The 17,479-nt window shown below is 32.3% G+C and overlaps 2 protein-coding genes across 2 annotated transcripts in view; both read right to left on the minus strand.

The window, feature by feature from the left end:
* LOC139521468 (involucrin-like) overlaps positions 1–10,367 on the minus strand; it is a 32,384-nt gene extending 22,017 nt beyond the window's left edge. The window contains exon 1 of the mRNA XM_071314942.1: positions 10,192–10,367. Coding sequence (XP_071171043.1) covers positions 10,192–10,367 — 176 coding nt within the window. The remainder of the gene's footprint in view (positions 1–10,191) is intronic.
* Positions 10,368–11,166: 799 nt separating this feature from the next.
* Positions 11,167–12,737, minus strand: LOC139518494 (zinc transporter ZIP1-like). The gene has a single exon (XM_071310005.1). The coding sequence runs from the start codon at positions 12,699–12,701 to the stop codon at positions 11,691–11,693; it is 1,011 nt and encodes a 336-aa protein (XP_071166106.1). The 5' UTR covers positions 12,702–12,737; the 3' UTR covers positions 11,167–11,690.
* Between the last annotated feature and the right edge of the window lie 4,742 nt (positions 12,738–17,479).

Raw genomic sequence — 17,479 nt, forward strand, 5'->3', positions numbered from 1 at the left:
TTGGACGACGAAGCAGACGACAACATGATAGCATTATACAACGCAATTTTTTTTTAGTCGTATAACAAGTCTGCTATTAAAAGGGTGCAATAAGTCCCCATGGGAATATCTACAACCTGATGATAAATTTTGTTGCTGAAAATTACAAAAATCTTATCAAGGAGAAAATTAACAGCTTCAATCATCTCATCACAACTCCAGTAAGAATGTCTAGCATAATATTTATCAATTTCATTAGAGAAGAAGACTTTAAATGAGTTGAAGCAAATATATTTAGATAGTAGATTTATCAAACAACCATTTAATTAAAAAGAAAAACTTTTGTTTGATTCCTACATGTACTGATTTGATCACTTTATGTGTATAAAAATTTAATTATCAGTTTGAAAGTAATTAACTAATTATAGCTTAATCCAATCAAATTTAATAAGATTCAATAATTACATTAGATGTATGTTTCATTATAATACATTATTTTGATTGGCTAACTTCACATCACATGTTATTCTGTAAGCAATTGCATTAGTCAATAAATTTATCATTCATGATGACACAAGGGCCCACAATAAAGTGCACAGGTGAATTAAATAAAACTTGATAAAAATCGTGTTTTCATTATCCTAGTTAAAAAATGTAATTAAAAGTATTGAATGCTTCTTTTTGTAATTTTATAGGGTTGTATAAAAAGCATTGACTGTGTGTACATTTTTAGAATGAAGCGCTTCCACACTTCATACAAAATGTACTTCGGTCAATGCTTTTACACCCCAATAAATTTACAAAAAAGCATTCAATTCTTAAATAACAATGACTGGTCCACATCATAATAAGTAATAAGGAGTAAACTGGGTAGGGAGAAAGTGACAGATATTTAGAGTTAATTTTTTTTTTCTATATTGTGAATAAAATTATGTAAACCAAAAGTTTTGCTTTATTTAAAAAAAAAACCATGTTGCTCTATATTGGTATAGTTTTTGGAACTTTCTTCTGCATATTAAAGGTGATAGAAAGTTTGAGCAACAAAAGTCCACATAATTATTAATAATTGACTTTAAACAAAAATACCCCCTTTTAGAAAATTTTATGCAGTGGCAGAGCCAGAGGGGAGCATAGATGGCATACCTCCCCCTCCTTTGTTTTGTTTTTTCAATTAAGACTTTAAAATGATTAATCAGAGCATTGTGTATAAGTTTTGTAACACTTTGTTTACGTAATATAAAGTTTAAGAACAGAAACCATATTTGGGACAAACAGACGCACTTACACATGTACAGACAGACATGGATAAAACTTAATGCCCCCTCCTCTATGGCTGGGCATAACAATCTATTTTATTATTGTGTCACATATTGCTTGGCATACATATTGTACAATAAGATTAACTAATAGAACAACAGGCACTGGTTTCTGTCAATTTGTGGTTTATTTCCATACCAGTCAGTGGGGGAACCAGAACTTTTCAAAAGAGGCGGGCCTGCTGACTGACCTACAGGGGGCTCCAGTCATGTTTCAGTGATTCCCTATAAAATCAAACAAATTTTTCCCACAAAAGGGGGTACCAGGCCCCACTGGATCCGCCTATGACAGTACACAAAATAATAATTTTTCATACGGTGAACCGCACATTGACAGAAACAAGTGCCTGTGAATAAAACAATAAACGGTGAACCGCACATTGACAGAAACAAGTGCCTGTGAATAGAACAATAAAACCCCAGCCATATCTATTTGGCTTACATGTACCACAGGTATTTGGGGCATGGACCCCCCTTTTTTGGACCTCACTAAAAAAAATATTGTTTAGTGTTTTTTTTATTTATTTACAATATTCTACAATGTATAAACACATATCAAGTCTCAACAGTCCATTGCTAGTCGATTACAATAACTTTTTTTACTATCCATACGAGCCCAAGTGATTCACTTGGGCTCGTATGGATAGTAAAAAAAGTTATTGTAATCGACTAGCAATGGACTGTTGAGACTTGATATGTGTTTATACATTGTAGAATATTGTAAATAAATAAAAAAAACACTAAACAATATTTTTTTTAGTGAGGTCCAAAAAAGGGGGGTCCATGCCCCAAATACCTGTGACATGTACAAGACACATTGCACAAAATATAGTATTATAAATATTCCTAAAAATTCAACAACACTTTTGATTTTTTTTTAATTTTCAAAACTAATAACTTTATGAAAGTATTCAGCATGGTTAAACTATTATCGATTTACATTTTAAATTTTTAAATTACAGCATTAATAGCGGTCAACTCGATCAGCACATTTGGCTCATTTAAAATGTTGTTTTTTTGGAAGGAGGATTTTGGACTTGTATATATTGTGGACTGGTAACAATAAACGACATTAATCTAGTGATAAACAGGAGGGATATATATTCTGTCGAACAAAATACAGACTAGTAAACAATTTCAACAAAAGGCCCATCAGGCGAAAATAGATTCCGTCCGAGAAAATGGAAATTCCCTCACCAGAAAAACAAATTGTCGTACCCTAAATATATCTAAAAGAGGTCGTAACATACATAATCTTCTTCTGTTTTAACTCGTTCTCGGCATTAAAGTTAACCATTCACAATGTGTAAAGTTAAAGAAATATCTACCCAGTTAAAGTCAGCCATTTGTGTTGTCAATAAGGGAGCTACCATTTCATTTTTAGGGGGAGCTAGTAAAAACTTTGAAAACAAGACAAGACATGAGTTTTAGGTCATTAAAAGGCAATAAGAAAATTTATGTAAAAATGTCAGGACCAAAAAAAGCAAATGATAAAATGACATGACAGAGACTACAAGTAAAAATATATGCAGGACATTTTTTTTCATCCTAGCCCCCCCTAAATATCAAATGGTAGCTGCCTAAAGAAAAGAAAAAGACTGATCAATACGATCACAGTCAAGATATTTTATGTTTCAAACAACTAGTTCAGTGATACTGTTTACTTAAATTTATGACTTTCCCCGTAAATAAATTAGAACATGGAATTTACCCGCCAAAAACATTAACCAATACATGAATGTACGGGTGAAACAAAACTTCAAGAGAATATTCAAAACACTATAAAAATCACTAAAATCTTAAACTCCGTGGGACTAACTATTGAGCCCTTGACTAAAACTAATTTCAGAAACAGGCCGCTTGGATAACAACAGGAGACCCCTGGCAATCATATATGTATCTATCTGAATTGGTAGAATTCTAAAAAAACAAACTCATGACTTTTATACACAGTCACGGAAAAAAGCGTTGGTTATAGGTGATGTTCCTGTAGAGCGGTCTTGAATAGAACCTGCATGCACAACCTAATCTGGCAGATGGTTTCAGTTAATGAGTTTTTCTACAAAAATGAATGTTCATATGCTGGCTTATAAATTGCTGTCTGGCATGTAAGGTTCGCTGGTGTTGTTTATTTTGTGCCATTCAAATATATTGTATGTCTCACAGTTTTAAAATATTTCGGCTTTGCATGTATTGTTCAGTGTTTGGTCTTGCCGATGTGATAAAATTGCTCTGAGCAAAATTTTCGGCTGGCATGGCATGGTGCGTTTCTCGTGTTTCTTCTAAGAAAGTCCAAGGCGGCGATGGCTTTATTGTTGATGTTCTATAATGTACATAACATTGAGTATAACGCTATATAGACGTGGACGTGATGTAATTGTTCCCTTGTTATCTTGAAAACAAATTGCGTTACCAAGAGAACAAGTTAGAAAAAACGAAGCTAATCAGGAGCCTTTATTCAGTGGTTGTCGTTTGTTTATGTGTAACATATTTGTTTTTCGTTAATTTTTTGTACATAAATTAGGCCGTTTGTATTGTTTTACATTGTCATTTCGGGGCCTTGTATAGCTGACTATGCGGTATGGGCCTTGCTCATTGTTGAAGACTGTACAGTGATCTATAGTTTTTAATTTCTGTGTCATTTTGGTCTCTTGTGGAGAGTTGTCTCATTTTCAATCATACCGCATCTTCTTTTGTTATATATACTAACTATACTTACTTAAATACCCATTATATATAATTGTTGATACCATTTACTGAGTTTTCTTTTTACGATTCCACATCTCTTTATGATTCCATTTTATAATGGTCTATAATGATATGTACAGTCAGTGCAGAACACTTTCTTAATTAAAAAAGGGGTGTCAGAAGTTATATTGTAGCAAGCCAAAACGTTTTGAAATTCATTACATAGTTTGCAAAATATCAAAGACACTTTAAAGAATGAAAAATAAATCTGAAAACATAGCCAGCTAATATGTTTAAAGCCTGAAACGGGTTATGTTCTTCTCATATATGTTATGATGGTATGCTACTAAACCCCTAACGGGAAGGGTTGTGCCTGATATTCATAAGATAAAATCATAATCTTTCAATCAGCTTAATTGAAGTCTGGAGCTGGCATGTCAGTTAACTGCTAGTAGTCTGTTGTTATTTATGTATTATTGTCATTTTGTTTATTTTCTTTGGTTTCATCTTCTGACATCAGACTCGGACTTCTCTTGAACTGAATTTTAAATGTGCGTATTGTTATGCATTTACTTTTCTACATGGGCTAGAGGTATAGGGGGAGGGTTGAGATCTCACATGTTTAACCCCGCCGCATTTTTGCGCCTGTCCCAAGTCAGGAGCCTCTGGCCTTTGTTAGTCTTGAATAATTTAATTTTAGTTTCTTGTGTTCAATTTGGAAATTAGTATGGCGTTCATTATCACTAAACTAGTATATATTTGTTTAGGGGCCAGCTGAAGGACGCCTCCGGGTGCGGGATTTTCTCGCTACGTTGAAGACCTGTTGGTGACCTTCTGCTGTTGTTTTTTTCTATGGTCGGGTTGTTGTCTCTTTGACACACCCCCCATTTCCATTCTCAATTTTATGTATTATATCCGCATTATACATTGTATTTTCTATCTTAAAACAAAAAAGTGTAAGATTTGTATATTATTTAGGTGTCTATTTTGATACGAAATTTGGGATTTTTTTTAAGTGGGATAATTTTAGAGCTTTGCACATATTATTTAAGTGCTTCTTGTATGCCATGCATTTAAATTTGACAAAAAATATTTGAATTTGATTAAAATTACATTTTACTGTAACTTTGGGTTACATTTTCCTTTTTTGAAAGGTGTTCAGGGATTGCAATGAAAATTCTATTATCATGATTATAATATACAATTCTTGTTTAAACGAAAGAAAGGTGTTATTTTTAAAATTTTATAACTTTTTCGAATAAACTTTGATTTTCATCCATCTTTTCAGCTATCTTTAAACGACTTGTGCACAAAGGAGCACGATGTAGCACAATGGACCTCAAGGAGTTATAATAGAGCAGAAAGGACTTAAAATTTGTAAGAAAAGGGGGGAAAGTCATTTCATACGAAAAAAATCAATACGTGAACCCTAGTTCTTTTCATTCTAATTATTATTTCAACTGAGTTAACTTAGAAATAATATCTCAGTGTTTTCACGGCCATTGTGTGTGAAGGATAATATTTTCTTTTTATTTGAAATCGTGACAATTTTGGCATGTTGAGAGTGGTGTTAAATATAAACTTATGAGATATTGACATGTTGAGAGTGGTGTTAAATATAAACTTATGAGATATATAAAAGACTATTTTAATTTCAATATTCAATTTTGGCTGGTGTAAGCTTTCATTTTTCCAAGGTGAAAGGTCAAACTACTCAGTACCAAACGATGACACTTGTAGGGGGTTTATTGGTATATGCAGTATTTGACTTGAATCCCTAAATTATTCTATTTTATTTTTGTTTAAAAAAACATTACTTTTAGAGCAAGAAAAACAATTTGTTGCATGGATTGTGGAATGTTCATTTCTACAAATAAGACAAAATAAAATGATTCAGATATAAGTTAGCCAAATAGAGTGCCATCATATATCGCTGAAAATGAAACCTCAAAGAAAAGCTATTTGCTAATCAATTTATGCTGTGTCGTAAAACCCTGTTCCACAAATGGGTTTGGATCCCACGAAAACATTCAGTTTCCTGCTTATACATGTATACTTAACATACCGGTCCAAATCAGGAGCATGGATTTTTTTTTGCTGACTACGATCGTAACAGTTTGAGGTCAATTTGAGGTCATTCAGCTTACTTTATGCTAAGACTCCATTTGCAACGCCATACTGTGACCAAGAATGCTGACATTTATGACATTTGGTTTTTGATTAAAAGAAATTGTCTCATTGGCAAGCATACATGATATTTCATATTCATATCATTCGCAGGATAATTTTATTATTATGAAATGCGGTACCTTCAACCAACATACGTATTGAATATCAAGACTGTCCATCGTTTTTGCTAACTTATGTTTGCTGCCTATAATTCAAAATTTTAACAGAGTTTACGGATATTTTGTTTTACTTGTTTAAACATGGGTCCGGCTTTTCAAAGGTCTTCTAACTTCTACGTTGATTTCGAATGGGTATTTTTTAATTTCCTGGGATCAGTTTGTTGCGCTTATGCTGTGATAGATGATTTGGTGAAAATTTCACTGCATTATTTGTCTTTTTGCAGAGAGTTCCAATGTTTTCGTATGATTTTCACCATTGGATAATAATTTGTAATGATAGTACGTGGACTTTTTGTTTGTGCTATGATTGGTCATTATTAAGGTATTTTGTCTATCCGTTTCCTCTTATACAATGTATATAGTATCTTCTATCAATCAACTTCTTTTGTAGGTAAATTAAATTTTTATTTGATTCAATGATATCTCTCTTATTTTTAATTATGCATTCCATACACTATTCGTTCAGATAACCAATTTTTGTATACTCAATTTTCATTTCAAATTAGTAATTTTTTCAGTTAACAAGCTAAAAAAATAAAAATAAAAAAATTGATGATGGTTATATGATAACACAATACAAACACGAATGTCAACGACATGGCGGGAAAAAAACACCAAACTGCAGATTCTAGATTTTTTTACTTTGATTGATAAAACTCTTACATTTGGCAGCAATATGATAAACAAAATAACAACCTGTGATTCAGTTAGATCAATATATAACCAAGATAACTGTATAGTTTGATGAAAATCCATGTTGATTCGAAAAAGTTAAAAAAAAAAATTAAAGTGTACTCTCTGAATTTAGTCTGAACTGCAAATTCTAGCTTTTTGACTTAGCTCAATTTAATCCTTAAATTTGACAGCAATACACCAAACTACTTAACGAATGAAATCCAATAAGATTAAAATACAACTAATATAGCTAGTATGAGTGCCAATGAGACAACTCTCAATCCAAGTAACAATTTATAAAAGTAAACTGTTTTAAGGCAAGGTACGGCCTTCAACACGGAGCCTTGGCTCACACCGAACAGAAAGCTATAAAGGGCCCCAAAAAATAACAAGTGTAAAACTATTCAAACGAGAAAAACAACGGTCTAATCTATATAAAAAGAAAGGAAAAACAAGAAACACATATGATCTTCATAAACACACGACAACTACTGTTCATAAGATTCCTGACTTAGGACAGGTGCAAACATAGTTTGATGAAGATCCAATTTGATTTGAAAAAAAATTATAACAAAAATTGAACTGTACCATCTGAATCTAGTACGAACTGCAAATTCTAGCTTTTTTTATACCTTGATTAATTTAATCCTCAAATTTGACAGCAATACGACAAACTACATAACGACTTGGATTCAGTACTATATTGATATAACTAATATAGCTGTAAAGTGTTTTTGAAAATCCTAGTTAATTTGAAAAGGTAATAAACACATTTGATGTAGACTAATTAAATTGGGTACGATTGAATATTCAAGCTTTTTTTTTTACCTAGGCTATTGATTATATCCTCAAAGGAGTATGTTCGGTAAGGTCCTAAAATGGCCCCCATTTTTAGCGTCAATTTCAAATTCGGATTTATTGACCAATATCACAATAAATTATAGCTTATACAGTGACTAGATAGGAAATAAGCCATTATCGTCAGATAAATCAAACTATCAAACAACCTGTCAATCTGTGAGATCATAGTACAATTGAGATAACTGTAGAGTTTTACGAAAATCCAAGTTGATTTGAAGATGTAGAAATAATTAAAAATTACAATCTGAATTTAGATTTTGTCAATTTTGTCACAGTTTTATTTATTGAATTCTTTTATTTCACAGCAATGAACAAAACTACCAAAAAAACTGGAATTTTGTGAGATCTATACGGGCTGAATCAGACCAGTCAAGACTTAATTTCAAGGTCAAGACTAAGTCGAAACTGGTCGAGCCTTGGTCGAGACTGTTTCAGACTATACCAAGATCAAGTACTGAATCAGACTTAAGAAGTAAAAACGAGACCTAGTCGAATACAGTAAAGTACAGTACCTATAAAAAGAAGATGTGGTATGATTGCCAATGAGACAACTGTCCACAAGAGACCAAAATGACACAGACATTAACTACTATAGGTCACCGTACGGCCTTCAACAATGAGGAAAGCACATATCGCACAGTCAGCTATAAAATGCCCCGATAAGACAATGTAAAACAATTCGAACGAGAAAACTAACGGCCTTATTTATATATAAAAAAAATGAACGAAAAACAAATATGTAACACATAAACAAACGACAACCACTGAATTACAGGCTCCTGACTTGGGACAGGCACATACATAAATAATGTGGCGGGGTTAAGCATGTTAGCGGGATCCCAACCCTCCCCTAACCTGGGACAGTAGTATAACAGTACAACATAAGAACGAACTATAAAATCAGTTGCAAAAGGCTTAACTCATATGGACAAAAATACAAGTGGACGTGGCGGGGTACTTATACATCCAGACACAAAAAGACACAATGAACAGATCTGAGAGTACTCGCAGTTACCTGACAGCTAGTTCAAAGCCACTAACAACTAATAAAAAAAATCATGCATCTAAGACTAAACAATCAATGTCTCATCAGTGACGCTCAGATGAAAATAGATATTAAGCCAAATAAGTACAAAGTTGAAGAGCATTGAGGACCTGTGTTATAGATTCAACATAGAATTCAATTATCATCAATGAATTCCACAGGCAGGACAATCTAGTGTGTAAATGGGACAACTTTTTATCACTATAAGTTCTTTCCTGAACTATTCAACTTTCTGACAATGACAACTGAAATATGATCTACACATGGCTGTATCAGTTGTGTCCCTTACAATTCAAATGGTATTATTCTTAAATGACCGTTAGAAATTGTTGTTGATCTACACCATGTGGTATTGGTAATATAAGCTGAAGTACCATCATTAGATAGGTTCAGTCTGAGGTTAAATTTGTATCTACATAAATAACATAGTCACACGTTCAAAAAGTTTAATGTAGCTTTTTTCATAAAAAAAAATTAAAAAAAAATGCCGTAACAGCAATTTTCTCTCAAACTAACGATTTTGTAAAATTGTCAGATTTATTATAATAGTTTATAAATAGATTATAAATGAAAATGCCATTTTGATAATTATTATAATGTGCTTACAGGAAAAAAATAAGTTCATGCGAAACGTTTTTGCTATAAAACAAAATAGGTCAATGTCCTACACCTTCCTGTATGAAAGTAAAGGTTTTTTTTTGTTTTCTCCCCTTATATGGCAAACTTTAAAAAAATGAATCATACAAAACGTGTTCTATAATTCCTTTATCAGTCGCTATGAAAAGATAAACGCATCATTTTCTTAATTGAGATGAAATATCAGTGGTATTATTGTGGTCCAAGACCACTATTGTCGTCCCTTGATTCTCCTTGATTTTCGTTGTTCGTTACTTCCCATTAATTTTAATACCCCTTCCAAATTTATTTCTCCATGTTTAATGCCTCAAAATGCAAGTAGGAGGTGGGGGTTGGGTGAAATTACACTGTAAAAAAAAATTGGGTCCAGAATTTTAAAGGAAAGTAGTGATTTGGTTCTTTTTATCAGGTCAAATAACAATTTCAAAAACTATCTATATTTAAAATGTCAAACGTTAAAATCTAGATCAGTTAAATAATCAAATAACAGTTAAAAGTGTCTAACAATAAGTGTTCATCATGGTCATGTATCAAAAATAAACCTGACATACACATAAATCCAAGAAATAAAAATACAGTTTTAATTAACCGAATGTCTGGTTTGCTAAATTCATGTTGAAGTATTTCAAAGAATGTGACATACACGAATGTTCCACAAGCTACTCCTTGCAAGATCCCCTCTGCTAAAGAAGATGTCGTTCCTTGACCATATTCAACAATTAACAAACCAATAACCATCCCGATCGGCGAGGCTAAGGCGAAAGTAACAATAGATCGTATCTGTGCCCCAAATGTAAGTTCGCTTTGGCTTAAAGCCATACTTAAACTGAAGGCAACAATCACTTTGTGAATACTGATGCCAATAAAAATTTCAACTACATCAGTGGTCTGTTTCTCTAGTCCGCCAGCTATTCCTTCGAAAATAGAATGCAAAGATAAAGCTACCAACAACAAGACAGATCTCAAAGTGGAACTTTTTGTTTCAGAGTTCTTCACCGACAGAGTAACACAGCTCTCACAGTCTTTTGATATCTTCTCTCCTGCAGGGTCGTCTACTTCGACACCTGATGAAGAAATATATGATGTGCGAAAATCATCTTTGACATACGAAACCAACAATGAACATTGGTAAAGACCCTATGTTGTCCTGTAAATGTCTTTTTTGTATTGTGTTGTTCAATTCCTACCTCCCTTCATTAGCTTGTAATTGTGTAGAAATAATTCATTCTTTATCCTTTGCCGATGCTCAATTGATGCAGTCAAAATAATATTATTTTGCCAAATGCAAAATGTAAACATATACGACAGCTACAATAACCTTAATATGGAAATAACAAATAAAGACATAAAACAGAACATATGGGTTTTGTTCATTGTTGAAGGCCGTACGGTGACTTATATATCTGTTACTTTCTATGTCATTTGATCTCATGTGAAGAGTTGTGTCATTGACAATAACACCACATCTTCTTTTTTCATATCAGACTTTCGCAAGACAACACTTTTAGATCAAAAGTTTCATTTTATTGCAAAAAATCAATTGTTATATCATTATTTACTTGGACCTTGCACGTTCATCAATTTATACAAATACATATACAACATAAAAACAAAAACAACAACATTGGTGTGATATCATACAATGACAAAGCATCAATACATTTTATACACACAACGATGTTTTTCTAATGACAATGAATGTTCTTTTATGACAATGACTTTTCTAATGACAATAATTTTATTCTTATGACAATTGTTAACTCTTATAATGATGGTTTTTTTTCCTTATGACAATGAATAAATCTTATGACAATGACTAAATCTTATTACAAAGGATTTATCATATCACCTCTTAAAAAACTTAACAGCACTTGTTTTATCAAGTCATGAGTAATTGATGCACACATATAAGTAGATGTAGCACAAAAGCAAAACATAATAACATAAACTTATACAAAATATATATAAAAAAAAAATCATGGGATATCTATTTACACTTTCAACTCGGTGTATGTGTTCTTTTTATGAGTTACGAAAACAATTTCAAAGATTATCTAAAGTTTAAACTGTCAAACGTTTAAAACTAGGTCAGTTAAATTATCAAATAACAGTTTAAAGTTACATATATAAAAAGTCTAACAATTAGTGTTCATCATGGTCATGTATCAAAAATAAACCTGACATGAATATAAATCCAAGAAATAAAAATAAAGTTTTAATTAACCGAATGTCTGGTTTGCTTAATTCATGTTGAAGTATTTCAAAGAATGTAACATACAAAAATGTTCCACAAGCTATTCCTTGCAAGATCCCCTCTGCTAAAGAAGATGTCGTTCCTTGACCATATTCAACAATTAACAAACCAATAACCATCCCGATCGGCGAGGCTAAGGCGAAAGTAACAATAGATCGTATCTGTGCCCAAAATGTAAGTTCGCTTTGGCTTAATGCCATACCTAAACTGAAGGCAACAATCACTTTGTGAATACTGATGCCAATAAAAATTTCAACTACATCAGTGGTCTGTTTCTCTAGTCCGCCAGCTATTCCTTCGAAAACAGAATGCAAAGATAAAGCTACCAACAGCAAGATAGATCTCAAAGTGGAACTTTTTGTTTCAGAGTTCTTCACCGACAGAGTAACACAGCTTTCACAGTCTTTTGATATCTTCTCTCCTGCAGGGTCGTCTATTTCGACACCTGATGAAGAGATATATGATATGCGAAAATCATCTTTGCTTGATAAAACGGTTCTTTCGGTTTTGATCGCTTCCATTCTCATCGTATCAATTGAGTCATGGCTAGTTCTTCCTCGTTTTTCTTGGTAAGTCATAACACATTGTTCCACTGTTAACATTAGCATTAGCCCCATAATCATTATAAACTGAGCCACAGGGTAATGCTTGAATTTCGTAGATTCCTTGATATGCGGTTCTAAAGCCTCTATTGTTTCAGGGAGTAGATCCAACAGACATGTAGCCATGAATACACCTGCAGAAAAACAGCTGAGAGTACTTAATATACGTCGATACACTCTTGATGTTTCTAAGTTTTTTCTATAATGATAGATACATTTCACAGGAATAAATCCAAAAAGAAACGTAGCCACAAAGAGTCCAAAAAGAATCAAAACTTTCACTTGTACAACATCCATGTTGGTACCGTGTTCTCGTCTAAATCGAAAATACACTGACCTGCTAGTTATTATTTCACATGTTTGATTCACATTTTTCTATAAATAGGACAATTATCACGTATCGATCATGTTTCACAACTCGTTGACATTTTAAATGACCCTGGACTTAATAGATAATTCTTCACTGATAATCGTTACCTAAATTATGTTAAGTCGGCCCCATATCTCGACTTACATCTAAAAATTGACAATGAGGGTCGGTTGAAAACAAAACTTTACGACAAAAGAGATGATTTTAGCTTTCCAATTGTGAACTAGCAACATTCCAGCAGCACCTGCATACGGGGTATATATCTCCCAATTGATACGATATCCCCGTGCTTGCATTTACTATCATGATTTTCATGATAGAGGGTTGCTGCTCACAAAGGAGCTACTTAAACAAGAGTTCCAAGTGGTGAAGTTGAAACTATCCCTTCGTAAATTTTACGGACGCCATCACGAGTTGTTTGACCGTTATGGAATAACAGTTTCACAAATGATATCAGATATGTTCCTTACGTCGTAACTACAATCCTCTTCCCTTTCATGAATGTTACCTACCAAATTAGACTATTTACCGGATTTGTTATCACATAAGCAACACGACGGGTGCAGGATCTACTTACCCTTCCGGAACATTTAAGATCACCCCTAGTTTCTGGTGGGGTTCTAGTTGCTTATTCATTAGTTTTCTATGTTGTGTCATGAGTACTATTGTTTTTCTGTTTGTCTTTTTCATTTTTTGCCATGGCGTTGTCAGTTTATTGTTGATTTATGAGTTTGACTGTCCCATGGGTATCTTTCGTCCCTCTTTTGGGGATTACTTACAGATGTAATTATTGCACTGGTTTAAGAAATGAAATATCCCTACTAGACATTTTTTTAAACAAAATAATTTCGTACAAAAAAATCTTTGTAATCCTCTTTAAGACATTAGTTGCATAATAATTCCATTAAGTTTACATAAGAAATAATTGTTTGATAAATCTAAAACTTATCATTTCTACATACATGTATCAAAAATTTTACATAACTATTACTTTAAGGTCAATAATTGTGTACTGACTAGTGTATTAAGATGTGAAATAAACTGTTTGCTAAACTACTTAATTCGAAGGTTACAATCTGATTAAAAATAGATTCCATGCACCTTAGCTTAAGCGAATAGTGGACACACGTTCCGTATTTTAATCATATGCAAAGGGTAGATTATTTTGTCCCAATAAAACTGAGATTATAGTCTAATATTGTCTTGGTGACAGTTGTCAATCGAACTTGAATCATATCAGCAATCTTACTTAACAAAAGACAAAAATATCCAACAAATTCACACTCTAAAGATAAGCTGCTCTAAAAATATAACCCCCCTTTTTTTTTTTTTTTAGCTCATCTGTTTATATTAACATAGACATGAGTAGTATTTGGGAAATATAATTTATTGTTTATTATAGAGTTAGTGAGTAACCTGTATATATATAACTTCTGACTTTGACATACTTTTACCTAATTCCATATTGTTCAAATTTGGTTCATTTCACTTTTGTCTTTCCAGATCTATGAAATAAAAAAAATCAAAGGATTTGAATTATTAATCCATGATAAAAAAAAATCAGTAAATTTCAGCAAAAACACACAGCCAAGGAAAAGCGTTTAATTGTTGTTCCTCATTCCGTGCAAACTGATATTATTCAGTAAGCCTTTGTAAGATATGTCCCTGTATATACATTGTAGCTCATAATACGCCAGGAAAATCAAAATTTAGTGTTAAGATTACAATGAGACATTTTGATAACAAGCTTCTTAACAGAATAACTAACATTGTCGGACTAAGCTATGATCAGCCTTTAATAAGTGTAACTTTCATTTTCATATCTTGAAAATCTTGATTTTAAATTAATATGTAATCAAAATACCTGCAGGTATCTACAGTTTTGAATGGAATAGAAATATGCTGCTGATTAAACACATCATTTACTTCCAACTATATAAAGAGGTCATCTTACTACATGTATTTATATAAAAAGAACAGTTGGTTGACTTTTCCATCCCAATCCCGTTAAGATCACTATAACGGCTTTCAAGATCTATATTTCTAGCGGGAGGTTTGGCATGCCACAAAACCAGGTTCAACCAATCATTTTTTTCTTAAAATTCCCTGTACCAAGTCAGGAAAATGGCCATTGTTATATTATAGTTCGTTTCTGTGTGTGTTACAGTTAAATGTTGTGTTTCTGTTGTTTCTCTTATGTTTGATACGTTTTCCTCAGTTTTAGTTTGTAACCCGGATTTGTTTTTTCTTCATCGATTTATGAATTTTGAACAGCGGTATACTACTGTTGCCTTTATCTAGACAATGATAAAGATTGACTTACTCTATCATTTATAATACTGCAGCATACATAGGATGGTTCATGTAAAGTTTGTAAGATGCATTAGTCCTCTATAAACAGAATCGTTCGAAATTTGAAATAATGACCCATAAACACTGATCTGAGACCAATATATTTCAGCAGAGATCCAGTTCTAATTTGAGCGATTTCACTTTAAATTTGTCTTCCAAGAGATATGCCCCTTGATAAATCAATAACGTTACACTTGTACTGCATTATCTGATAACGTGAGTAAACCTCTATCAATTATTTGAAATTTTTTCGAAGATGCCTTAAGGTACCAGTCTTGTATTACAACTCCAGTTTCCGGTGCATGTCAAAACATGGAGGGAAACAAAATAGTCCATTTTTTCTGAATTTTTTTCTAGACTCATTTTTTTCTGTTTGATTATAGGTTTATGCTGTATTGAAACATATAATAGATTTAAAAAAAGATCTTGCATCTTTTGGGAACATCAATCCAGGAAAATGGAAGGATATCATGTTTACTGGAAGTGGTGCGGCCTAGTAAAAACAGCAAACAGAAAGTAGAAAAAAAATGTTTTGACTTCAGGATTACGTAACTTTTTATTCTTCGTGGCATGACTCACTTTTTTTCTCGATTAATTCACAATTTCATATAAGTACATACATGATATGAACATGAATTTTTTTTTCTATGTAACATTTTTAATTTTTTTTAATTTCAAAGATCCGCTGTTTAACATGTAAGCCTATGGAGCAGTCAATTACAAGACTGCAACCTTAATGACACGAGGCAATACCGAGGCCATTATTACTGACCGATGACAAATGACAGGGTCAATTTGAAAACACCAATTTCTTAACACTTTTATCAACTAAACTTAATATCAAAAAGAAACTTTTAAAGTGATGTGATGGAATAACGTGTAAATGTAAATATAATTATATTGTGTTGTCCATTCAAAGCAATTTGTGGCATACAATATACAAGATTTCATTCTGGAGTTTAAAGCTCAAATTTAAATAAATTGATACACACTATGGAATTCATTAAGTAATTATTAATTAGACAACTTGGTCAATAAATATAGGTCATGAATCTTTGGTACTTTTAATTTCCGGATGTTTCTTTTCTCCAGAAATGTTTATGAATTGATAACAACTGAAAATCAGTAATAGCCCTAATTATTCATAATGGCCGTGATTTTTTTCATATAGGCTCTTTTTCACAATGGCCCTGTTTATTCATATATGAGCCCTTTTTACTCTTAATGCTTTGTTATTCTGTAATGGACCAGTTTTGCCTTTTTAAATAAAGGGACAGTTTCATACAAAATGCACTAAACTGGTTGATAAATATAATTAAGGTCAATAACTGAGTATTGAATTCTGTTAGAAAGTGTGTAGTGATTGTGTGCTTAATGATATAATGCATGTTTCACATTTCTCTATAAATAGGACATGTGTCATATATCAGTGCTTTAACATAAAGCGCTGATTCACAATTTGTCGACCTTTGAAATGACCCTGGTACTTTTTAAAAATTCTAATTATTCACCCTTTAAAACTATAGAGCTTAAGTGAGGTAGGTACAACCTGGTAATATAGTAAAAGTTATGACAATTAATCCCTATATCCCTGTTTTTTTAATTAATTAATTTAAATACTCACTCTATCAGAATGAGCTCATCACCCTACAAATAAATTTGCAGCAGCAAGGAAAAAATTTGGTATGACCATTACTATGAGATTTTAATACCAAGGTTTTATCAGAGGGAATTATAATACTGTATTAATAATATTACTGAGTATTTCAAAGATGAAAATGGGTAACTTACTTGCATTGTATTTTTAGAGAGAAAAATCTAGATTTTTTTTAAAAATATATACTATCAATCTAAATATTTGCAGGTATCTATATCTCTGTCTATGTATAGTAGTTTCAAGGTAGTAGAAAAATACGGAAATTGGTCAAAAATCGTCACTTTAAAAAAACTACAAGTGATAGGCAAAATGTTGAATTCGAATTTTACAGCTATGTACATAGTATAGGAACAATTTTGTTTCAAATATATACTATGTTCTTGTATTTTCGTCCTGGCTAGGTCTTAATAAGTGGTTCTATACTAAAACAAGAGGCTCTCAAGAGCCTGAATCGCTCACCTGTTATTTTTTTTTGTGGCTTAAATCTTTCATCAATGATTATTTTTGCTTTTTACCCATATGTTCCATTTTAGCCAAATAAAGGCAACAGTAGTATACCGCTGTTCAAAACTCATCAATCCATGGAAAAAAACAAAATCGTGGTAACAAACTAAAACCGAGGGAAACGCATTAAATATAAAAGGAGAACAACGATACAACACTAAAATGTAACACACACAGAAACGGACCAAGCAT

This window comes from Mytilus edulis, chromosome 4 (genome assembly GCF_963676685.1).
Source record: "Mytilus edulis chromosome 4, xbMytEdul2.2, whole genome shotgun sequence".
Classification (NCBI taxonomy): Eukaryota; Metazoa; Mollusca; class Bivalvia; order Mytilida; family Mytilidae; genus Mytilus; species Mytilus edulis.

Coding starts and splice junctions, on each gene's coding strand:
- LOC139518494 (XM_071310005.1), bottom strand. CDS start 12,701: ATGGATGTTGTACAAGTGAAAGTTTTGATTCTTTTTGGACTCTTTGTG.